Genomic DNA, 26,256 nt, shown 5'->3' with positions numbered 1-26,256 from the left:
CAGTGGGAGGACGGGAACCGGGTTCACTCAGCCTCGTGATACCAGATGAGGAGCTACTTGACCGAGCAGTAGCGGCTCCAGGTCACGAAAACTGACAACGGCCGGGAGAGCGGTGCGCTGACCCTACGCCCCTCCATTCCCGCATTCATTGGCTGCCACGATTTGTCGAGGATGAACGGAGGTCAGTCAGCACCATTGAGCCTTCCGAGGCCTGTTCGGACGGAGTTTAGTTTTTAATTTAGAGAGTAGCACGGATAAATATCACTCTTTCTCTGCGCGCGCTGTATTCCCGATCTTTTACGTTTTGCTGATTGTCATGCGGTGATGTGCAATTACATTGCAGTTCGTGCTAAAGCCCTCACACTACTGTTATCCGTTTGTTCACCGGGTGTAGCTCATCAAGTCCAAACATGAAGTACAGAGAACACTATTCTCAACTGACAGTTCTCGCTGCCGGAGTGGAAAGTTGTTTCCCACCAGCTATTGCACATAACTCACTACACCCTGCGCAGTCTGATTTCATGAACTTAAGTCAAATCGTATAGCAGGATGTCTCGTGATAGATTAATAACCAGACACATTTTTCCCTACCCTCACTTAGCCCTTGTTTTATTGTGTTTGGCCGGCCGGTGTGGCCAAGCGGTTAAAGGCGCTACAGTCTGGAACCGCGCGACCGCTACGGTCGCAGGTTCGAGTCCTGCCTCGGGCATGGATGTGTGTGATGTCCTTAGGTTAGTTCCGTTTAAGTAGTTTTAAGTTCTAGGGGACTGATGACCTCAGAAGTTAAGTCCCATAGTGCTCAGAGCCATTTGAACCATTTTATTTTGTTTGTTTTTGGGCTTTACACACTAGTAAACACAACTATGAGAAGCAAACTAGCTGAGACAAATAGGTCCACCCTCCCTCAAAGAAATCAACCAGCAACATACGTAGGAATAAATTTCTGTGAGAGAGCGGCCTGGAGAGTACAGCTTTGTACAGAAGTGAATCGCGCACTGTGGGAAAAGCAGAACAGAAGAAAATTGTAGCGGTTCAGATGTGGGCTTATAAGAAATGACGAGATTCTTCTCAGAAACGGCGAGAAAAAGAATGTGTAGTAAACACTGACTGGGAGGAGGGGCAGTCTATTAGGACATCAGTAAAGACGTCAAGAAATAGCTTTCACGTTACTAGAGGGAATTGTAGAGGTAAAAGAAACTGTAGGGGAAAACAGAGATTCGAATGTAGCCAACAAATAACAGAGGACCCTTTCAACCCTTCCGTATTTCAAAGGCCCGGAAAAAAAGGTAGGTATGATAATGAAATGGCACCATATGCTAGAGCTTTCCAAAGAATTTATTAAATAATCATCAGTACACCACTGCACGTGAACCATTTGTAGCACGAAGAATATAGTCTATTCAATTTCTTGCCATGTTATTCGTAACATGTCCTCTGTCACTGTTGCAATCGCATCGGTAATACTACATCTTAACATAGGAATAGCATCCACTTTGGTCGCATACATACGTTACTTCACGAATCCCTCACAAGTAGAAATCCAGCGGCTTATGTTGGGGAAATGTGGTGGCCAGACAAATAGTCCTCCGCGTGCGATCCGGCGATTGGGAAATTTCGTATTCAGGAACTTGGGAAGAGCCGTTCACCAATGTGGCGGAGCCCCATTTTGTGGAAAGGAGATGTTGCGTTGCCAAATCTTGTATCTGAGGGCATACAAACTGCTCCAACATGTCCAAATACAATGAACCATTCACTGTGTTTTCTTCAAAGAACGGTTCAGCAATCATGTCGTGCAGTATCCCGCACAAGACGTTCAGTCTAGAGCAATTACGAACATGGTCAATAACTGCGTGCGGATGTTGCGACCCCTAAATCCGTACATTATGCCCATTATCCTTTCCTGAAACACCAAAGGTTGCCTCATCTGAGAATAAACATCTTTGCAGAAACCTGGCACTCATGTCAGTACGCCGCAGTATATCCGTAGCAAACCGTTGTAGGCGTGGTTTGTCGTTCGGCATCAGATGCTCCGGAATTTGCAGTTAGTGAGCATACGCTGGTGTTAACATACTACACAGTGCGATGTTACTTGAGGTACGTTAAGATGGCTAGATGCCTGCCGAATTGACTTTGGTGGGCTTCTTAGAAAAGCTTGTCTGATGTCCTCCACTGTCTCTTCTGAAACACTGTAACATTTCAGAACAGTTCAAATTACCAGAAACTAAAATTCCTTAGTCGTTTTCAGATCCGGTAACTCACATCTACATCACCTGCGACGGTTTCTTTGCAAAATAATCGGCTATTTAGTTCCTGCAAACCGAACTACTGCTTGCGGGCGCTACTGTGAATCGCCATTTTCATTTTACGTAATCGTGCTGCATTCTGGCGACAGTAGTTGCACGTTTGGCACGGAAATATAAATCCCTTGAGATGCTCTGGCATATGGTGCAGTTTCATTCTCATATCTATTCTTTTCTTCAAGGGCGTCTGAACTGTGGAAGGTTTGGAAGGGACACCTTGTACTGTTTTTGGGTAAGTAATATTGCTTTATTGCTCTGAACGGGTGGGCGCTTTGCATACCTTTGGGTGTGTACATACTTCCGACCATTACTTTATCAATAAAAAACACAAACTGTGGAAATTATACAGTATTGATTTACTTCCCGAACTGGCTTTTGGTTTAAAACGCCATAGAAAGCTAGCCATCGCTTAACGACTGCATTGTAACCTGAAAACCAATTAGCGAAATAAATCTGTACTATAAAAATTCCGTAAATTTGTGTCGTGCTGCGAATAAGTATGAAACTATCACACGGAGCAGCGATGGAAGAATCCATTAACCAACCTTAACAGATAATGCCTTCATGCTGCTGCAATATCCGCCAACAGTCCAGCAGGCTATATTGCAAGGATTCATGAAAATCCAAAAAACACTGTGAGAAAAATTAAATTGTTTGTGCTGTCAGCCGGGAGAAGCACGTATTGGCTACTGAATCCGTTTAGTGTATTCATCTCTTGGTCTCCCTCTACGATTTTTACCCTCCACCAATACTAAATTGGTGATCCCTTGTTGTCTCAGAATATGCCCTACCAACCGATCCCTTCTTCTAATAAAGTTGTGCCACAAATATCTCTCCTCTCCAATTCTATTCAATACCACCTCATTAGTTATGTGATCTACCCATCTAATCTTCAGCATTCTTCTGTAACACATTTCGAAAGCTTCTATTCTCTTCTTGTCCAAACTATTTATCGTCCATGTTTCACTTCCATACATGGCTACACTCCATACAAATACTTTCAGAAATGACTTCCTGACACTTAAATCTATACTCGATGTTAACAAATTTCTCTTCTTCAGAAACGCTTTCCTTGCCATTGCCAGTCTACATTTTATATCCTCTCTACTTCGACCATCATCAGTTATTTTGCTCCCCAAATAGCAAAACTCCTTTACTACTTTAAGTGTCTCATTTCCTAATCTAATTCCCTCAGCATCACCCGATTTAATTCGACTACACTCCATTATCCTCGTTTTGCTTTTGTTGATGTTCATCTTATATCCTCCTTTCAAGACACTGTCCATTCCGTTCAGCTGCTCTTCCAGGTCCTTTGTTGTCTCAAACAGAATTACAGTGTCATCGGCGAACCTCAAGGTTTTTATTTCTTCTCCATGGATTTTAATTCCTACTCCAAATTTTTCTTTTGTTTCCTTCACTGCTTGCTCAATATACAGATTGAATAACATAGGGCATAGGCTACAACTCTCTCACTCCCTTCCCAACCACTGCTTCCCTTTCATGCCCCTCGGCTCTGCCATCTGGTTTCTGTACAAATTGTAAATAGCCTTTCGCTCCCTGTATTTTACCCCTGCCACCTTCAGAATTTGAAAGAGAATATTCCAGTCAACATTGTCAAAAGCTTTCTCTACATCTACAAATGCTAGAAACGTAGGTTTGCCTTTCCATAATCTATTTTCTAAGATACGCCGTAGGGTCAGTATTGCCTCACGTGTTTCTACGGAATCCAAACTGATGTTCCCCGAGGTCCGCTTCTACCAGTTTTTCCATTCGTCTGTAAAGAATTTGTCTTAGTACACTACTGGCCACTAAAATTGCTACACCACGAAGATGACGTGCTACAGACGCGAAATTTAACAGACAGAAAGGAGATGCTGTGATATGCATTTATTAGTGCTTCAGAGCATTCACACAAGGTTAGCGCCGGTGGTGACACCTACAACGTGCTGACATGAGGTAAGTTTCCAACCGATTTCTCCTACACAAACACCAGTTGGCCGGCGTTGCCTGGTGAAACGTTGTTGTGATGCCTCGTGTAAGGAGGAGAAATGCGTACCATCACGTTTCCGACTTTGATAAAGTTTGATTGTGACCTGTCGCGATTGCGGTTTTGTCAGCAGAATCTGGAATCGGTGGGTTCAGGAGGGTAATATGGAACGCCGTGCTGGATCCCAACGGCCTCGTATCACTAGCAGTCGAGATGAAATGCATCTTATCCGCATGGCTGTAACGGATCGTGCAGCCACGTCTCGTTCCCTGAGCCAACGGATGGGGACATTTGGAAGAAAACAACAGCCTGCACGAACAGTTCGACGACGTTTGCAGCAGCATGGCTTATCAGCTCGGGGACCATGGCTGCGGTTACCCTTGACGCTGCATCACAGACACGAGCGCCTGCGATGGTGTACTCAACGACGAACCTGGGTGCACGAATGGCAAAACGTCATTTTTTCTGATGCATTCAGGTTCTGTTTACAGCATCATGATTGTCGCATCCGTGTTTGGCGACATCGCGGTGAACGCACATTGGAAGCGTGTATTCGTCATCGCCATACTGGCGTATCACCCGGCGTGATGCTATGGGGTGCCATTGGTTACACGTCTCGGTCACCTCTTGTTCGCATTGACGGCACTTTGAACAGTGGACGTTACATTTCAGATGTGTTGCGACCCGTGGCTCTACCCTTCATTCGATCCCTGCGAAACCCTACATTTCAGCAGGATAATGAACGACCGCATGTTGCAGGTCCTGTACGGGCCTTTCTGGATACAGAAAATGTTCGACTGCTGCCCTGGCCAGCACATTCTCCAGATCTCTCACCAACTGAAATCGTCTGGTCAATGGTGACCGAGCAACTGGCTCGCCACAATACGCCAGTCACTACTCTTGATGAACTCGTGTTGAAGCTGCATGGGCAGCTGTACCTGTACACGCCATCCAAGCTCTGTTTGACTCAATGCCCAGGCGTATCACGGCCGTTATTACGGCCAGAGGTGGTTGTTCTGGGTACAGATTTCTCAGGATCTATGCACCCAGATTGCGTGAAAATGTAATCACATGTCAGTTCTGTTATATATTTGTCCAATGAATACCCATTTATCATCTGCATTTCTTCTTGGTGTAGCAATTTTAATGGCCAGTAGTGTATTTTGTAGCCGTGGCTTACTAAACTGATAGTTTGGTAATTTTCACATCTGTCAACACCTGTTTTCCTTGGGATTGGAATTATTATATTCTTCTTGAAGTCGGAGGGTATTTCGCCTGTCTCATACATCTTGCTCACTAGATGGTAGAGTTTTGTGAGGCCTGGCTCTCCCGAGGGGCCGGCCGGTGTGGCCGAGCGGTTCTAGGCGCTACAGTATTGAACCGCGTGACCGCTACGGTCGCAGGTTCGAATCCTGACTCGGGCATGGATGTGTGTGATGTCCTTAGGTTAGTTAGGTTTAAGTAGTTCTAAGTTCTAGGTGACTGATGACCTCAGAAGTTAAGTCCCATAGTGCTCAGAGCCATTTGAACCATTTCTCCCAAGGCTGTCAGTATTTGTAATGGAATGTTGTCTATTCCCGGGGCCTTGTTTCATTAAGTAAAAATATAACATAATAATCTCAACACAGACCAGACGAAGTTTCAGGTATCAATCCGAAACAAACTTAAGAAAATAATCAAAACGTAACCGAATTTCCACACATCACCTACTTGGAGCGGTAACGATGTAAACATGTGATATCGCTGATGTCGTATCAACCGAGGTGCAAGAAGGAAAGTAACGCACAAAAACTTAGTAATCTATATCTGAAAATCAGATAGAACAGTACGTCTACATCGTACGTCCAAGTAAGATCTAAATACAAATTTCAAGAAAGACGGCGTGTAGAGGCATCGATATTGCCCGTAAGGTAAAAACATCAATCGGATGTATAATGCCTTTACGATCATAGTTACAGGTTAGACTTGATATTCTATCACCTATTAATGTATTTACAGGACACCTGCCGATGGCAATGTGCCGAAATGATCTCATTGTGATTTACGAAACAAAACTCGTCAAAAGAGCAGTCTAAACGGTGTGTCATTATATTAATTACGTCACTACAAAATATATTGTTCACTGCGGGCCCCAAGAAACAAAGTTCACTACCCAGTTTAAAAAGTTCTGTGCGCTTGCTGTGTCGCACAAACGAAAATGCTTGACACCGATAAAAAGAGCCACAGCTTGTCCTCAGTTACAGACCTATTCGGCCAATGTTTTGTTAAGAATAATTTTTAAAAAAAATCTTTCGAACATTTTTTTTGTGTCCCTTGATGAGTAACAAGAGCTGTACCCTCATCAGGTAACGCGTGCAGTCGTTAAATACCGAACCGTACCCTGAAAGCTCATAGCCTATTCAGGTCTCCCTTGTATGCTCTTGGCCTGGCGTATAACACTGTCGTTTACAAGTCGATGAGCATCTTTTTGGATGTTAATAGCACAGCAGCCATAGGGCAGCGGAGCAAGGGTCGTTATCCATGCGGCTTCACGCCTTTGACATCAGAAACAGCGCCTTCTGTCTATAGTTACGAAACCTGCACGTCGCTCGGCTCCTCTTAATTCTCAATTCGAAGACTGGTTGCCAGACAGCAGTTGTTCTTTTTCGTTCCACTATGTTCATTTTTTGTCTCTTTATTACCTCGTACGGACTTGCTAATCATCGTATCTGATCTTTGTCGAATACTGCAATCTAGATCTTCTTTTCCCCCCTCTTGCATTGAATCATTTCTTCCATTACATAAGCTACGAAATTTTTGTGTCGGTAGAGGTGCCCAGTTAACTGAACTCATCTTTTTCTTGCCATTGATAGTAGAGATCTTTTCTCCACAGATTATCCTAAGAATTTCTTCACTTGCAAGTTTACTGCCTACGAGCTGTGTTTCACCCTCCTCCAGCGCCGCATTTAAAGTGCCTCCAGACATCTCTTGTCGCATGCATCAATAATCAGGGTTTGCGGGTAATACAACGGCACACTCCACACAACTCCCTTATTGCGTTTCCAATTCTTTACTTTATGTCCGCAGAACTTTTGCCAACTGAGATTGTTTGACTAAGTAGTTAAAGGTACTTATTTGTCAGAGTGGTATCATTAACTCCGTCTGCTGCGCTATGTTGCTGCAGCATACCATATTTAGACTTCTTTTAAATTTTCGTATTTAGTTCTTACTAGCACATCGTTTGTGCTAACTTATTTATAATTTCTTTTCGTTCTCCTCAGTGTCGGGTATATCGTCAGCAAATATTACCATTTTGATTCTGGCTCCATCAAACTTATTCCTTCCATATCCCTTTTACATTCCTTAGAGCACTTCTCAGTACACAGGCCGAACAAAACTGATAATAAGTTAAATCGCTGACATACTTCTTTGTGTGTCACCCTCTTGTACTTCAACATTTGTGTGTATGATGCTTCTTCTGTTTTAATGCATTGCTTACACTATTTGTCTGCCTCGGAATTACCAGACATAATTTTTATTAGCACATCTTGTTCACGAGTTCACGTTACCGAAGGCTTTCTACAGCGCAACGAATGCAATAAATTGTGGTTTTCGTAAGTACAGTATTTTGTCAGCAACCTTTCGTAACATTAAGATACAGGGTGTTTCAAAAATGACCGGTATATTTGAAACTGCAATAAAACCTAAACGAGCAGCGATAGAAATACACAGTTTGTTGCAATATGCTTGGGACAACAGTACATTTTCAGGCGGACAAAGTTTCGAAATTACAGTAGTTACAATTTTCAACAACAGATGGCGCTGCAAGTGATGTGAAAGATATAGAAGACAACGCAGTCTGTGGGTGCGCCATTCTGTACGTCGTCTTTCTGCTGTAAGCGTGTGCTGTTCACAACGTGCAGGTGTGCTGTAGACAACATGGTTTATTCCTTAGAACAGAGGATTTTTCTGGTGTTGGAATTCCACCGCCTAGAACACAGTGTTGTTGCAACAAGACGAAGTTTTCAACGGAGGTTTAATGTAACCAAAGGACCGAAAAGCGATACAATAAAGGATCTGTTTGAAAAATTTCAACGGACTGGGAACGTGACGGATGAACGTGCTGGAAAGGTAGGACGACCGCGTACGGCAACCACAGAGGGCAACGCGCAGCTAGTGCAGCAGGTGATCCAACAGCGGCCTCAGGTTTCCGTTCGCCGTGTTGCAGCTGCGGTCCAAATGACGCCAACGTCCACGTATCGTCTCATGCGCCAGAGTTTACACCTCTATCCATACAAAATTCAAACGCGGCAACCCCTCGGCGCCCCTACCATTGCTGCACGAAAGACATTCGCTAACGATATAGTGCACAGGATTGATGACGGCGATATGCATGTGGGCAGCATTTGGTTTACTGACGAAGCTTATTTTTACCTGGACGGCTTCGTCAATAAATAGAACTGGCGCATATGGGGAACCGAAAAGCCCCATGTTGCAGTCCCATCGTCCCTGCATCCTCAAAAAGTACTGGTCTGGGCAGCCATTTCTTGCAAAGGAATCATTGGCCCATTTTTCAGATCCGAAACGATTACTGCATCACGCTATCTGGACATTCTTCGTGAATTTGTGGCGGTACAAACTGCCTTAGACGACACTGCGAACACCTCATGGTTTATGCAAGATGGTGCCCGGCCACATCGCACGGCCGATGTCTTTAATTTCCTGAATGAATATTTCGATGATCGTGTGATTGCTTTGGGCTATCCGAAACATACAGGAGGCGGCGTGGATTGGCCTCCCTATTCTCCAGACATGAACCCCTGTGACTTCTTTCTGTGAGGACACTTGAAAGACCAGGTGTACCGCCAGAATCCAGAAACAATTGAACAGCTGAAGCAGTACATCTTATCTGCATGTGAAGCCATTCCGCCAGACACGTTGTCAAAGGTTTCGGGTAATTTCATTCAGAGACTACGCCATATTATTGTTACGCGTGGTGGATATGTGGAAAATATCGTACTATAGTGTTTCCCAGACCGCAGCGCCATCTGTTGTTGAAAATTGTAACTACTGTAAATTCGAAAGTTTGTCTGCCTGAAAATGTACTGTTGTCCCAAGCATATTGCAACAAACGGTGTATTTCTATCGCTGCTCGTTTAGTTTTTATTGCCGTTTCAAATATACCGGTCATTTTTGAAACACCCTGTAGCTTCACTTTTGCCTCTTTTCCGTCTAAATCCAAACTGCTGTTCAACTGGATTTGGTTCAGTTTTATTGCCTATTCGATTATAAAGAGTACTTTTTTTACGTAAAAAGAAAGTGCCACTTATTCCTATAGAAGGCAAATTGATCAAAACTAGAAGAAAAGTTCGTATAATGATATGCCCGGAGATAAATACTTGTTGATATGTGGGCCAATCTGTTCTCTCACTCCTGTCTGTCTGTTACGTAGTAGTATACATCACAGGTAGTGCTGCATCCTGACATATCCTTCAGCCCTGGTGCCTCACTTCCATGATTACTCGAGAATTTGCGTCTGCCTATACGTGCGTATTGCGGCAATTTAGTATACCATCTTGTGAATCCTGAATACTACACATTACTCGCCTAAAACGAATGACGCACTCTTTGAAATACACATGGCTCCATTCAGATTGCCTCACATGCTCTTGTAACGCCTGCACATTGCCGATGGGCTGGGCATACACCAAGCCTTTAAAGGTCTCCATAGCCAGAAAACCTACGGATTCAGGTCTGATGCATAGGGAAGTCAAGTAATTCATCGCGCAGAAATCGGTGATACTCAGCATCTGTTAATCTGTTTGGTAAAGTGTATGGACTTAGTCCCACTGACAATTCCTGCCCATACACTGATCGTAATGCTTCATTTACACTATTTCTCGAGGATTTGCTCCTGCCACAATGTGCGAATTGTGGTAATTTAGTATGCCACCTCTTGTGACTCCGGAACACAACATATTACTCGTCACAACTAAAACGGCCCATATCTCCGCAGATATTTATTTCCGGAGGAATTTGAGGAATTTTCCTTCCATTTTTGACCAGTACTGCCCCCTGTAGGAATATCTGACACTGTTTTGAACACTCTGTATATTTACTCAAACATATTTTCGACATGTGCTAAAACAGGGTGTCATATCCTTCACATTTGGACTTTCTTTGTTACTGAGATTATGAGGAACTTTTTGAAACATTCTGGAATGGCTACACAAAAAAAATAGTAGGAAAAGTAGACACCAGACCGAGAGCGGAGCAATCTTAAGGAAATGTAACTCATCCACCAAAGAAGTGGCTTATAAGGTGCTTGTTCGACCAGTTCTTGAGTACTTCTCATTAATATGGGATCCTTTACAGGTAAGACTGATATAAGAAACAGAAAAGACTCAACGAAGAGCGGCGCGCTTGTTTAGTCGGCGCGAGAGCTTCATCGAGACGCTCAATAGATTCCAGTGGCAGACGTTACAACAGACGTCGTTCATCATGGAGAGGTTTGCTATTAAAATTTCGAGAGAGCACTTTCCGGGAAGAATCTGACAACATATTACACTACTGGTCATTAAAATTCCTGCACCAAGAGGAAATGCAGATGATAAACGGGTATTCATTGGACAAATATATTATACTAGAACTGACATATGATTACATTTTCACGCAAATTGGGTGCATACATCCTGAAAAATCAGTACCCAGAACAACCACATCTGGCCGTAATAACGGCCTTGATACGCCTGGACATTGAGTCAGAGCTTGGATGGGGTGTACAGGTACAGCTGCCCATGCAGCTTCAACATGATACCACAGTTCATCAAGAGTAGTGACTGGCGTATTGTGATGAGCCAGTTGCTCGGCCACCACTGACCACACGTTTTCAATTGGTGACAGATCTGGAGAATGTGCTGGCCAGGGCAGCAGTCGAACATTTTCTGTATCCAGAAAGGCCCGCAACCTGCAACATGCGGTCGTGCATTACCCTGCTGAAATGTAGGGTTTCGCAGGGATCGAATGAAGGGTAGAGCCACGGAAGTAACACATCTGAAATGGAACGTCCACTGTTCAAAGTGCCGTCAATGCGAACTAGAGGTTCAAAAAATCAAATGTGTGTGAAATCTTATGGGACTTAACTGCTAAGGTCATCAGTCCCTAAGCTTACACACTACTTAACCTAAATTATCCTAAGGACAAACATACACACCCATGCCCGAGGGAGGACTCGAACCTCCGCCGGGACCAGCCGCACAGTCCATGACTGCAGCGCCTTAGACCGCTCGGCTAGAACAAGAGGTGACAGAGACCTGTAACCAAGGGCACCCCATACCATCACGCCGGGTGATACGCCAGTATAGCGATGACGAATACACGCTTCCAATGTGCGTTCACCGCGATGTCGCCAAACACGGATGCGACCATCATGATGCTGTTAACAGAACCTGGATTCATCCGAAAAAATGACATTATGACATTTTGCCATTCGTGCTCCCAGGTTCGTCGTTGAATACACCATCGCAGGCGCTCCTGTCTGTGATGCAGTGTCAAGGGTAACCGCAGCCGTGGTCTCCGAGCTGATGCTGCTTCAAACGTCGTCGAACTGTTGGTACAGATGGTTGTTGTCTTGCAAACGTCCCCATCTGTTGGCTCAGGTATCGAGACGTGGCTGCACGATCCGTTACAGCCATGCGGATAAGATTCCTGTCATCTCGACTGCTAGTGATACGAGGCCGTTGGGATCCAGCACGGCGTTCCGTATTACGCTCCTTAACCCAACGATTCCATATTCTGCTGACAGTCATTGGATCTCGTGCAACGCGATAAACCGCAATCGCGACAGGCTACAATCCGACCTTTATCAAAGTCGGAAACGTGATGGTACGCATTTCTCCTCCTTACACGAGGCATCACAACAACGTTTCACCAGGCAACGCCGGTCAACTGCTGTTTGTGTATGAGAGATCGGTTGGAAACTTTCCTCATGTCAGCACGTTGTAGGTGTCGCCACCGGCGCTAACCTAACCTTGTGTGAATGCTCTGAAACACTATTAAATGCATATCAGAGCATGTCCTTTCTGTCGGTACAATTTCGCGTCTGTAGCACGTCATCTTCGTGGTGTAGCAATTTTAATGGCCAGTAGTGTACTTCAGCGTGTTCGTCGCCACATAAACGCAAATGAACTAATCCTTTTCCATGGCAACGCAAGGCCTCAAAGAAGTTTGCGCGATAGAGACGAGCTCAAAAATCTGTATTGGAATGTTGTTCCTTGTCCACCGCGCAGCCCGGATCTCGCGCCTTCCGACTCCCATGTGTTTGGCCCATGGAAGGATACACTCCCCGGGAAGCATTACGTGGATAACGAGGACGTTATTGATGCAGCAAGCCGTTGGCTCAGACATCGACGTGCAGGCATACAGGCTGTCCCAGTAGGATGGCTTAAGGCTGTCGCCTTGAACGGATCGGATGTGTTAAAAAGTAGTGCTTTGTAGCTAAAGGAAGGGGGAGTAATATGTTGTATTAGAATCCTGAATAAAACCAATCTACTTTCAGGAAATAAAAATCAGTTCTCCAGTCACATAATCACATTCTGGTGCTTTATCAGTTTTCACTCCTTTTACAACCTTTAGATGCTCTTCCTTTTCTTGCAGCGTGCCCTAGCATCTTTCTTGCTATGCTGTTTTCAAGATTTTTCATATAATTTTCCTTGTTTCTTTCTCCCACTTGCAGAAGAAACATCAGCACCTAAAAGGATGTTTCCTGCGTACATTAACGACTGTATTAATAATAGTATTATGAATAATATTACAAGTCTTATTTATTGAAAGGCTCTAGTAAAACGAAGCAAATTAAAATCCTAACGCTAATGCTAGAATGTATTGTACTTCTCCACATATTCTTAAATGCGTGCGAACCAAAAGCGAAGCCTTCGAAAACGTTCAGTGTCAAAAGTCGCCGTCACGATTTTGGAAGCAGTGTTGCAAAGACATGACAAATTGTGCATGTTGTTAAGGTCGCCACGGTTTCTTCAGGTTAGTAACGTATAATGGGCACCCCCCACCCCCGCAGTGTGTACCCTCGGGATTACCGGTAGTTTCCCGCTTAAGCGTTTGGCAAAGATAACCTGCGCACTGATGAACGTGACACGCATTAACATTACTGTAGGCAAGAGTGCGGCGTTTAAAGTATAAGCGTCAGAAGTTTTGAAACAGACAGTTTCACACTGCCGCTCCGGTGTGCTATCTGAGGAAGCATCAGCCGTTGACCTCGCGAGCCGGTGGCAGCTCGGGCAACGCACCGAGGAGACATCTGACCATCGCGAAGACCGCAGCTGACCCGACCTGCTTATCTCTCTCTACCTTTCCTTAGACTACAGCTTCTGACGACTCGCCCGTACTCTTTTCAGTATCAGCACACCCCTGTCAGTCGAAAGTGATGGGTTTACAGATTCTACGAGGGCCACTCAAAGTTTTAACAATCGCTTTGAAAAAAAATTAAGCTGCGATCATGAAGCTTGGTGAGGGTGTTAGAGCATTTCTATATATCCATCCTTCAGTGTGGCACAATTTTCCGACGACTGATGACCTGGCGGGGATCTTGGTTATAGAAGTCTGCATTTTGACCTTTCACGGAACATTCCACCCAAAAAAGCATATCGTTGTCATTTTGGACATGCCTGCCACGCAATGATTTCTTCACATGAAGAAAGAAAGTCACTCGGTGCCATATCAGAATAATACCGGGAGGGGGGAGGAGGGGGGGGGGGGATTTGAAAGCCCAAAGAAAGCAGTATGTGTGTTCTGTGCAGAATGAACTGTGGCAGTGTCGTGAAGCAAAAACACTGGTTCTGTTGATGCTTTGTCTTGACGACTTCTCGCAAAAGACAAAAAAAAAAACCTCAGCATCTCCGTTCTCTACGGAGCTTGGGCCTTGTTTCATTTTCGTCAGTGACGAATCCACGGATTTACGCCGCTTACTGTGCTCCTTCGTCTCGTGATAGGCTCTTTACTTGTCTATGATAATCGCCCGGCCAAAGTAGTCATTTGGACTGACCTGGCAGTTGCATTTCCTGTGATCAGTGCAGAACACTGTGACCTTTTTCATGTTCAAAATGTAAGAGATTTCAAAATGTAATGATTTTTCACTTTTCCCCCCTTCTTCTGGATAACGATACGCCGGTCTTAGGGCATCAGGATATCCACTTCCCTTGCGATTCCCGTTTCTTCACGGAGAGATGGACTGCCGCGTCGTTCTTCGGACTAGCTTGACCACTCAGTGCCGAATTAAGCCAGCAGGAAGCCTGTAGCAAAGGCTACGAAGAAACCACTGATTTGCTTTACACTCAAAGTTTAGGATATAAAATGAAACAATAGTTAACAAAAAAGACTTTTCCTGATTTGATTTGGGCAAAGTTAGAGATTACGCAAGTCAAATCAATGTCTGTAATCAAAACCCATTACATGTTCATTAAGGTGAGATCGTCCAGACATTCCTGTCCGACGGTGACTGTTAACTCATTTTTAATGCGGTTTGTTGAAACAGAACGTTCTCCATTGTCCTTAATGATCATCAAAGACAAGTAAATGCGCAAGATTATTTGTACATTTGGGAAACAAGATTCTAATGAATTTTCTATCAAAAGTTTGCAAAATTGCAGTTTCAGAGGCTCGTGCTTCATGCTGTCAGCAGCACTCACATCCGTTTTGAGCAGCTCAACGAACTGCCCCAGTTTGTCAGCTAAGTTCGACTGGGTAAGCACTGACGATAATTTGAGTGCTTTTCAATATCTCTTCTGCTATCAAGGTTAAATTGAAGAGGTATTCCATCTCACAGATGGTCAGCACTTTGCCTTTCGCTTCAATGTCTCAGATGTGAAGCACATTGCTTGGGCGTATGTGTGTTCGTAAAGGCTGTAACTCGTGGTGTCTTGATCAGACTACTGCAGCGAAAGGCAGCGCTAGTTGCTTAGAAGCGTTCTAAGGTTTCATTCCAAGCGATAGTCATTATTATCGTATTCTGAAGTAAATTAATTACAACGATAACATTTTATCATCAGATCAAACACTGTTAGCTGTAGAAATTACTTGTGTGTTTTTACTCGGTAACGTATATAAACAAAACAAATAAGCTCACCTTATTCTTCAGTGCTTCTCGTGTTTTCGTCGGCACAGTCTTAATACCTTCTACTGTTGGTGAACGGTAGTATATATTCTATTATTCCACAGTCACCTGGAAAGAAACAACAAAACATAAGAAATGCAGGAACCGCTAAACAACACGTTGTACAACAAAGGTCCAGCAAGAAAGCAACCAACACTCTAGACGACTCATATCAAAAGTAATCTAAGAAAAGCAGGTTTATCCTAGTAGTAATGAACGACTTACAGAAATAACTACGGCGTCCGTTAATTACTTTCTTACTGGAAATCAATGGAACCATCTTCTAAGTATCGTCGTGTGTCGACTTATGACACACAATGTATGATGTGGCTAACGCTCAGATTTTGAAATCAGCTAAAATTGTTAGTACTCATTTTAATTAAATTTGGACACCGCTGTATTTCCATTGGACGGCAGGTAGAATACCACTCATATCTATCTTGACATGTTTTTTTTTACACCCAAGCCCGGGACCTGCAGCTTCTGGTAACTGGCTACATGGCTTTATCCCGCACTTTTACCACTGTGTCATACGATGGCGCGTTGTTGCCATACACTTCGAGCATTTCGGCGTGAATTTCTGCAGCGTTTTTCACCTTCAAACTCGGGAAGCGAATTCCGGCGCGATATTTCACTTCAACAAAATGGGGTGCTCCGTTTCGTTTGGGCTCTAGCGCCATGCTACGGAACAGTGGCGCTTGGATTTCTATGCTTATCACGACCTTACGCATGTTCCTGCAAACCCACACACAATATAATTTTTTTGTTTTTCGACGTGATAAAACTTTGATGAACACTTGTACCATGACATTTTCAACTCCATCTTTACCAGAAACATGCTGCACAAGATTCTGTTTGTTGCGAGTTCAGGGTTCGAATCAGTTTAAGGTCCAAACGAAACAAGCAGACGCTTCGGGCGCCAAGCCGAGACGCTCGAGCGAGAAAGAGGGGGGGGGGGGGGGGGGGTTTAGTGCTAAAAGATAAATTGCTATGTGGAAAAATTTATTCGAACCGGCTCTGTGAGAGTGCATCAGATTTCCCACGTATCTTTTGTTTCTGTTGCACTGTCCCTCGCTACTGTTCACAAAATGGCAATTTGATGGAACCAGATGACGGGGTGGGGGCCCTTCTCCTAAAGGAGGGAAATTGAATCAAGACTTCAAGGAAACTTCCTCAGTGTGAATATTCTGTTGAACTGTAGCTGCAGCTGAAGACAATCGCTGTCAAATGACGGAATTATTTTGTTGATTCTTGATGGTTGAATTATTCTTGCAGAAGAAGAAGAAGAAGAAGACTGGTAAAGCAGGAGGATGTCATTGAAGACCTTGAGAGCTATAAAATCCTGCCGATTAAATTGCAAAGTGTGATACATGACATGACTCTTACGCATGATGTCTTCCTGGTATGCAGCCATTTCCTTGAGTGTTTCTTGGCACAATATTTTGCAAACGTAATTCACCATCGTCGTAAGGTGCTCCCCAGTGGTTGTTCAATGGTACCGACTGCTGAGAAAAACCAATGCCATGTACTGAACCTTCGAGTTTTGATGAGGACTAAATCTCATGACTTCCTTCAGATGTTGCTGGTAATACTTGTTTCTCCATTATTCTGGTTGTTTTCTGTTTTCTTTCTGTGGGCTGATGACAGAACATTTCTGGTGTTAGCTGACACCAAATAAGGCTACTCTTTGAGGTCTTCTAGTTGTCTCTATACTCCACAGGGGGGGGGGGGGGGGGCTGGTTTATGAGACCTGATGACAGTTTTTCATTCTACTTTTCGCTGGCATTGGTGGCCATTGCTTTCCACATCTCACTTTCGGCAGTGAAAGCACCTTGTAGGAAGTACCTCCTCAGTAATATCAGGTTCAAACTTACCTCTGTGTGGATGATATCTGACATGGAAGTTGATTTGATATTGAACAAAACAAGCAATCTCCTTAAATATTAAAAATCACTTCAACTTGTGAAATGTTGCAATTTACAGTATTCAATTACAGTTCAGCATATCATTCATCAACCTAACAACTAGGATGAGGAAGGTACAATGTATTGTGTATGAACACATCCATCATCTGGAGCAACCGTGCAGTTCAGATGTCAGTAAACATGGTATAGAGCTTCATCATATCATATTAAAATGTAACAAAATCTCTGGCACAGATGCCAGCACTCTGGGTTAGTGTAACCAGTTGCAGTTTGTCAAATTGGCAGAAATCCATAGGAGTGAGACAGTGGGTATGAACTCAGCAAATTCTGGGATTATGCCATAAAATCGTTGAAAGGACAGAAGTGAGATCACATAATTCCAATAGTAGCGTAAGCTCTTGACAGTTCATCTGGCCACCAGCCTTCACCTGTGGGATTAGACATGGTGCAGAAAACCTTGGATGGTCCAGAAGCACCTGGAAACAGTGACTGCAGGACCTCGAAATGCCAAAAAGGGAATGGCAGTGTGTGGTAATCATCTACATCTACATCCATACTCCGCAAGCCACCTGACTGTGTGGCGGAGGGTACCTTGAGTACCTCTATCGGTTCTCCCTTCTATTTCATTCTCGTATTGTTCGTGGAAAGGAGGATTGTCGGTATGCCTCTGTGTGGGCTCTAATCTCTCTGATTTTATCCTCATGGTCTCTTCGAGATATACGTAGGAGGGAGCAATATACTGCTTGACTCTTCGGTGAAGGTATGTTCTCGAAACTTTGACAAAAGCCCGTACCGAGCTACTGAGCGTCTCTCCTGCAGAGTCTTCCACTGGAGTTTATCTATCATCTCCGTAACCCTTTCGCGATTACTAAATGATCCTGTAACGAAGCGCGCTGCTCTCCGTTGGATCTTCTCTATATCTTCTATCAACCCTATCTGGTACGGATCCCACACTGCTGAGCAGTATTCAAGCAGTGGGCGAACAAGCGTACTGTAACCTACGTCCTTTGTTTTCGGATTGCATTTCCTTAGGATTCTTCCAGTGAATCTGTCTGGCATCTGCTTTACCGACGATCAACATTATATGATCATTCCATTTTAAATCACTCCTAATGGGTACTCCCAGTAATCATCACATATAAAAAGATTGCCAAATTATCTGTGATTTAGTGCAGTAGGGAACACTAGATGACATCTAAGTTTTATGCATCAAAATATTGTGCCAAGAAGACCAAGGAACTGGTGGCATACCCTAATGGAATACACATGTTTAGAACAGCAACAGATGTGTCCAATACCTACAGTATATAGAATGATACTATGTTACTCTGTATTAACTAGTACTCAAAAGCTTGGGAAATCTGATCTCATATAGTTTTCTGACACATCATTGTCCATATCTTATCAAACAAAAGCTCTGTTACTTAGGGGACGGTGTTGAACTATTGCTTTTGTGCTTATTGCTAATGGTCAGAATCGAAGGAAGCAATTATTTGTGCCTGTGAACCATACTCTTTTCACATTTCTGATTTCTTTCTTGATGAGTTTCCCCACTCATTGCTTCCCCGCATGTAAACCAAACTTTTTTTTTTTTTTTTTTTTTTTTTTATTGCAAGGCTACACATGCCCAGGCACACAAATACTACCACTTGCACACTTGTGCACACACGCAAAATACATTTCTCGTTGTCATCAATGAAATTTGAATACTTTTCCTTCCTTCTAATTTAGTATGTGTGAACTTCCTCTGACCATTTTTTGAGCTGGCCTAGAGATTTCTGCACTTTTGTTGTTTATATCACTCGCTTTTCTGTTGCAGGTGTTTGGGCTGGGCAATAAGACATACGAGCACTACAATGAGGTGGCCAAGTACATTGACAAGAGGCTGGAAGACCTAGGCGCAACACGTGTCTACGAAATGGGCCTTGGCGACGATGATGCCAAGTGAGTACAATCACTTTGTTAAAGTACAGGCTTAGTCTCACGAATCAGAACACCAAACTTTTGGTGGCAATTGTTAAAGCACGTAGTGGCCATGAGAGTGTGGACTTGTGGCAGAACCTCCACATTATTTGCTTAAGAGGTGGCGCAGGATGACTAGCTAACAATTTACACAAATAATATTGACTTTAACTGGACGTTATCTCTTTGCTGCCTCATTTTATGGACATTGTTAGTACCTGATTATGCTGAAGTGGCAGTACCTGCAATTTCACTGCTGTAATTTGCATACAACCATTTGGTGTGACTTGCCTGAAATGTAATTATGGAGAACAACAGATCAAGGGAACATTGCTTAGGTGTTGTGCCACATTTATTCATACTGTAGTGAATGTGATCACCATCCAACAATGAGTCCTGGAGCTTCAATACTTTACTGTTGAACCTTTAAACAGGTGTGTGTCTGATTGATATGGCTAACTGAGTGGAAAGGTCTTTTTATTCTCTGAGTGGTGTTGTGGCTACTGTACATCATGTGAGATAAATGCATGGAGGGAGGGAAGAGGGGGGGGGGTGAGTGAGTGAGTGAGTGAGTGAGTTTATCAAGCATCTGTGACTTTTAATTGTGCCTGTCTGCAACTTAACATGTAATTTTTATGGTAAGTAAAGTATTTCCAACATTGTTTTACTCATCTTATCTTATTCTCATTCTCACAGTATTGAAGACGATTTTATCACATGGAAGGATCAGTTTTGGCCAGCTGTTTGTGAATTCTTTGGTATAGAATCCACTGGTGAAGATGTTAGTGTGCGGCAATATCGACTCACTGAGCACGACTCCATTTCACCTGATAAGATCTACACAGGAGAAGTAGCACGGCTGCATTCACTTGCAAACCAGAGACCGTGAGTAGAAGATTTTCATTTTCAGGTTTCTTAATGTTCCAATACTTTCAGTTTATAAGCTAAGTTATATTTTGAGCAACCTCTGAGGACATAAACATAATTTTTTATTTTAAAAATCTTTATTGCTTCCTTGGTTGTACGGTAATAATAGGAACATGTACAAACAAAACACACTCTTTCCAGCTCAGCAATTTTGTGACTTGTGTCCTTTCCCTGTGTCTGAACAACAATTGCAGCTTTCTTTTGATGCAAACTGTAAGCTGCGTATCATATTCATGTAATAACACGAACACAGATGAGTTTCTTTCATGATCTTTCTTACTTTATGGTGTATCAGTCTTCTTTACTTCTTTTATGGCAATATGTTAAAAATGAAGTACAAGGGTTGGAACTTAAATAGTGGCAACTATTTATTCACAACTGATACACAAAATTTACATGTTTTCATCTGTTACTGTCCTTCAAAGTAGTCACCAACATTGTGTAGAACCAGTTGCCAGCGATGTGGAAGGCATAGTATACCGTTAGCAGAGCCTGTTCTATTGATGGTGCAAATGGAGTGGTCTAAAGTTATGGTGATTCTCGTGTATGACTGTGATGGTGTTATCCCAATGCATTACGTTCCTCCACGGCAGACCATCAGTGCACAGTATTACTGTTCATTTTTGGAGCATCACCTGCGACCAGCTTTGCGAAAGAAGTGGCGACACTTTCTGCGCAATCCACCCATCATTTTGCACGACAGTCCGCGGGCACATACAGCGCAAGCTGTGGCCGCTCTGTTTGGTCGATGGAACTGGGAAGTACTGTACCATCCACCATATTCCCTGGACTCGAGTCCTTGTGACTTTGATTTGATTCCGAAGATGAAGGAAGCACTTCATGGCATTCGCTTCAGAACTGTTCCAGAGATTCGACAGGCAGTAGACTGCTCCATTCACACCATCAACAGAACAGATTCTGCTAACGGTATATTATGCCTTCCACATCGCTGGCAATGAGTTCTACACAATGCTGGTGACTACTTCGAAGGACAGTAACAGATGAAAACATGTAAATTTTGTGTATCAGTTGTGAATAAATAGTTGCCACTATTTAAGTTCCAACCCTTGTATATAATAATAGTGTTGTTATTGATTCCTCATGTTAGGAACAATAATTTTAATGTTTAATGGGTACATGACAGTACAAAAATAGTAACAACACTTAAATATTAAGATTAGATGAAGAGATAAATGAATACTTTTATTTTTCAGCCCATATGATGCAAAGAACCCGTTTCTTGCACCAGTTAAAGTCAACAGAGAACTTCATAAGGCTGGTGATCGATCCTGCATGCATATAGAATTTGATATTGAGGGATCCAAAATGAGATACGATTCAGGTACAGTGAACATTCGGTATTTCTTTTATTGACTACATCGAATAAATCTCCCTGAATGATAAATGTGCATTACTTTATGAATACTTCTTTTATTTTGCCAAAGGTGTAACCAGGACCTGGATGGGAAGGGTGGGAAGAGGGGGGAGCAAATCACTTCAGCTGAAAGGAAAACCTCATAAATATCTTTATACCAGGAAAAAACAGTTGGGTTCTAGCAGGGCAGGAAGATGTGACAGCTGAAGTTACACAAAAAAATGATTATCATAATCAATATTCTTATTTATATTTACTTTAATTGGAATATTTTATTATAAATTTATCTACTTAGAACTGCATATCTTGTTATGTGATCCTGCCATCTATTCTTCAGCAGTACCTCTGTAGTACAAGTTTTCAAAAACTTCTATTTTCTTCTTCTATATACTGTCCGTTGTTCACATTTCATTTATGTATAAGCTTACATTGCAGGCATATAGCTTCAGAAAAGATCTCCAAACACTTACATTTATTTTAAATGTCAGCTTCTTTTAAACACTTTCCTTGCTGCTTCCTGTTTGCATTTTATATCCTCTCTTCGTTGGCCGACATCAGTTATTTTGCTGCCTGAATAGTAAAACTCATGTTCTACTTTGTGTCTCATTCCTTAATTTAATTACTTCAGCAGTACCTTATTTAATTCAACTACATACCAATACTCGTGTATAGCTTTTGTCGTTCATCTTATAATTTCATTTCAAGACACTATCCATCCCATTCAACCACTCTTCCAAATCCTTTGCACTGCTGGAATTGCTCTATGTTATCACCAAACCACAAAGAGTTTTATATCTTCTCCCTGAACTTTAATTCCCTTCCTGTGTTTCTCCTTGCTCAGTTTACAGTTTGAATAACATCAGGGATAGTCTACAACCCTGTCTCACTCCCTTTTCAAGTATTGCTCCCAGTTCATGTCCTTTGACTCTTATAACTGCAGTCTGGTTGCTGTAAAAGTTGGAGATAACCTTTCACTCCTTGTATATTATCACTGCTACCTTCAGAAATTCAGAGAGTGTATTCCAGTCAACAGTGTCAAAAGTTTTCTCTAACTCTACAAATGCTGTAAATGTAGGTTTGCCTTTCTTCTATGTCGTAGAGTCAGTATTGCCTTGTATGTAGCTGCATCTCTGCTGAAGCCGGACTGACCTTCACCAAAGTCAGCTTCTACCATTCTTCTGTAAATTATTTGACAGTAGTTTGCAATGATGACTTATTAAACTGATGGTATAATAATATTCACACCTGTCTCCTTTGGAATCGGAATTATTGCAGTCTAAAAGAAGATAGATTGCTACTTATGTACCACAAAGATAACACACTAAGTTACAGACAGGCATAATTACAACACTTATGCATAACCTTTCGGCCACAGCATTCATCGAAAAAAGAGAAATGCACACCATTCATTTACATAAGCAAGCACACCTCATTCATACATGACCGCCAACTCCAACCACTCGGGCCAGAATTATTATTATTATTATTATTGAAATCTGAAGATATTTCACCTGTCCCATATATTTTGGATAGCAGGTGAAATAGTTTTGTCATGGTATGTTATTCTGTGAATATCAGTAATTCTGTGTGAATGTAGTGTACTCTAGGGGTGTTGTTTAGGCTTGTTTAGAATTCAGTGCTCTTGTCAGATTCTTAAAGTGTGATCAATCTCCAATCTCATCTTCCCTTTCCATGATGTTATCTTAAAGTTTGATTTCTTTTATATATGTCTGCCACCTTACCAGCTTTTCCCTAATTGATTATTACTGCCCACCATCTCAACTCGTGATGTTCATACAGTTCACTTGAATGATATAAAGATATTTGGGAAACACAAAAAAGCTCATTGCACTTAATTTAATATTACTCATATTATACTTATTTTCAAATTGTTGTTACAGACAAATCGATTACTCAGAGTACTTGATGCTAATAAAAATATTGTTGCAGTTTACTGGGATGGGATTATCAACTGAAGTCTTGCAGTTGGACATACCTAGTAATGAACAGAATACCTATTAAAGTTTCAAACTTTGTCCTAGTGCAGTGTGGTGTATTGATGCACAAATTTCAAGAAACATTTATCTTGTACTTGCGATGACCGCATGATGCTGTAATGGTATGCATGTGAGAAGGCAGATGGTGGGATGTTGCAATGTAGAAAGGAGCAGTGTACCACATGACACTCCAGGCAATAGCAGATTCTATCTTGTCTGTATATAGCATGCATTGCAAGGTGCACATACTACTATTGGCAATGGTTTTCATGTTGGTTTAGGTATTGTGAGGATACTTAGCCACTATAGTGTTAATTATGTATGACATTATGTAAACATGACAGAGCAAGGTATTCTCCGCCTATTCTACATGGAATGCATCACGCAGCTGACTTCTTAGTTGCACATTATTATAACACAGTCTTGGGGTCTCTCCATCCTTTAAAGATGACATTTAAATGCATGCTATGTATGGTTCATTATGAAACTGCACATTTTTATCCTGTACTGTGCAAATTTATTACCTGCATTTATGCATGATGATTTTCTGTTGATATGTATAATACAGTAAGCAAAGAAAGCAGATGCAGGAGAAACTGCAAAAGTGTCTTGAAAGGTAGGATTAATTGATACATTTACCACTAAATGAGAAAATGGTCTCTGAGGACCTTAATGTCGATGCAGAGCTAAATCCTGATCTCCCTTAAAGTGGAAAAATATGTCATTCATCAAGACACCAATGCATTTTGGGTAGTGGGAATGGGGTAACAGGATGTTTCTTAATCCTTCGGTTTCTATAAAAAGAATTTATGTGGAAGGTATCGGTTAGTTGCTCTTCTTTTTAAACCTGGCTATGTTCTCCCATCTCTTCATTTTCCCATTCATTTATCTAAAAGTAATACAATCCTTTGTTATTAAAATCAGTTTCAAAAATGATATACAATAATTCTTTCAAGTGTCTAGTAGATGTTTTTTGTAACATTATGCGACATTTGTTGTGCTTGTTGCAGGTGACCATGTGGCTGTGTATCCCATGAATGATGAAGCACTTGTGAACAGGATAGGTGAACTGTTGAATATTGACTTGGACACTGTGATCACATTGACAAATACTGATGGTACGTAAACTTACATATTCTTAAAGAATTTTTCTTGTTGGTTTCAGATTTATTATTCTCATTATATTTTTCAATATTTACTTGGACCTTGATGGCTTGCCTAATATAATGAATTACATGTCAGAAAATTTTATATCCTTGTTCCTGGTCCCGCCAGTGAATAGAAACCCTTTATTATCTTTACTCAGTGTAGTTGAGGGTCTCTTTTGTTACAGACATCTTACTTTCTTTATGATAAAAATAGCTTATTAAAACTTAACTGGCTTCTTAAATTGCCTTAAAGGAACTTTTTCCAAAGTTTTGTCTTTCCTTATTGCTAACTTGATTTAATAGTAACAATGTACCTTACGTCTGTTACAGAGGAATCAACTAAGAAGCACCCATTCCCTTGTCCTTGTTCATATCGTACAGCTCTGAGGCATTACTTGGACATCACTTCTAATCCCCGCACTCACATTTTGAAGGAACTCATAGAGTATACCAAGGATCCAGAGGTAATTTTATTTTAAAATATCTGTAACACATTAGTTTGAAATTATGATTAGAATTTTATTATTACTTGCTGTGTTTTCTACATATGCCATCTTTGGAAGGTGATTCTCATAGTTAATTGGAAAGCTTAGTATGGCATTTTCAAAGATTTGAATCTCTGGTTACTGGGATACTTAAAGTTCAGTTGGGATGTTGATTCTACTTGCAGATATCAGAAATCTTAATTTTCTTTTCTTACTTCTGGCTGTGCAAATTAGCCATGATGACAAATTTCAAAAATTCTGCATGATCTAAAAATAATTTTAGCCCTGTTCAAATTTAACATAGTGGTAACTGATACCCCTGTGGGACAGTTATAGTCAGTCAGATCAGTGTTGTTGTTTCAACAGAATCTTCATGTATTAATCGTTTTATGATGCTATTACAAGGTACACAAATTTCAATGCATCCTCATTAATACTTTCTTAACAATTCTGTTTTTATATGAACTGACAAATAGATTTTGATTGTTTATGCCTTCAGAAAAGAATGTCTTATCAGATGAGTAGTGATAATTTTTTTTTTATTGTGTGGCTGTCTGTCTTCATATTATCTTTGATACTGAGATGTTGCCTCACAGCCTGTTGCACCAGAAAAACATATAAAAAGCCTTCAATTTTTTACCATAAATTTTTTTCTCTCATTGCATCATTTTTAGATATGTTTTTAAAGAGCTTGTTTGATTTTAAATTTTTGTCCCCTACAGTTAAGTTCATCTACATCTATGTGAATACTCTGCAATTCACACTAAAGTACTGGCAGAGTTAATTGAACTTCAAGCCATTCTCAAACAAAGCATGGGGAAAACAAAAGCTTAAATCTTTCAGTGAAAGCTTTAATTTCTGTAATTTTATTATGGTTATTGTATCATCCTATGTAGGTGGTCACCAACAAAATATGTTAGCATTCATAGGAGAAAGTTGGTGATAGCAATTTCGTGAAAAGATCTCACCCCAAAGAAAAACACGTTGGTTTTAATGATTGCCATCCC

At 41.8% G+C, this 26,256-nt stretch overlaps 1 protein-coding gene across 1 annotated transcript in view; it reads left to right on the top strand.

The window, feature by feature from the left end:
- The window catches only part of LOC126473594 (NADPH--cytochrome P450 reductase), a 204,628-nt gene that overhangs the window by 158,647 nt on the left and 19,725 nt on the right, over positions 1-26,256 (top strand). Inside the window, exons 5-9 of the mRNA XM_050100741.1 lie at positions 19,175-19,299; positions 20,014-20,202; positions 21,459-21,586; positions 24,627-24,734; positions 25,095-25,228. Coding sequence (XP_049956698.1) covers positions 19,175-19,299; positions 20,014-20,202; positions 21,459-21,586; positions 24,627-24,734; positions 25,095-25,228 — 684 coding nt within the window. The remainder of the gene's footprint in view (positions 1-19,174; positions 19,300-20,013; positions 20,203-21,458; positions 21,587-24,626; positions 24,735-25,094; positions 25,229-26,256) is intronic.

This window comes from Schistocerca serialis, chromosome 4 (assembly GCF_023864345.2).
Source record: "Schistocerca serialis cubense isolate TAMUIC-IGC-003099 chromosome 4, iqSchSeri2.2, whole genome shotgun sequence".
In the NCBI taxonomy this organism is placed as follows: Eukaryota; Metazoa; Arthropoda; class Insecta; order Orthoptera; family Acrididae; genus Schistocerca; species Schistocerca serialis.
Note: the sequence above shows the minus strand (reverse complement) of the source record. Positions and strands in the feature narration are given on the sequence as shown.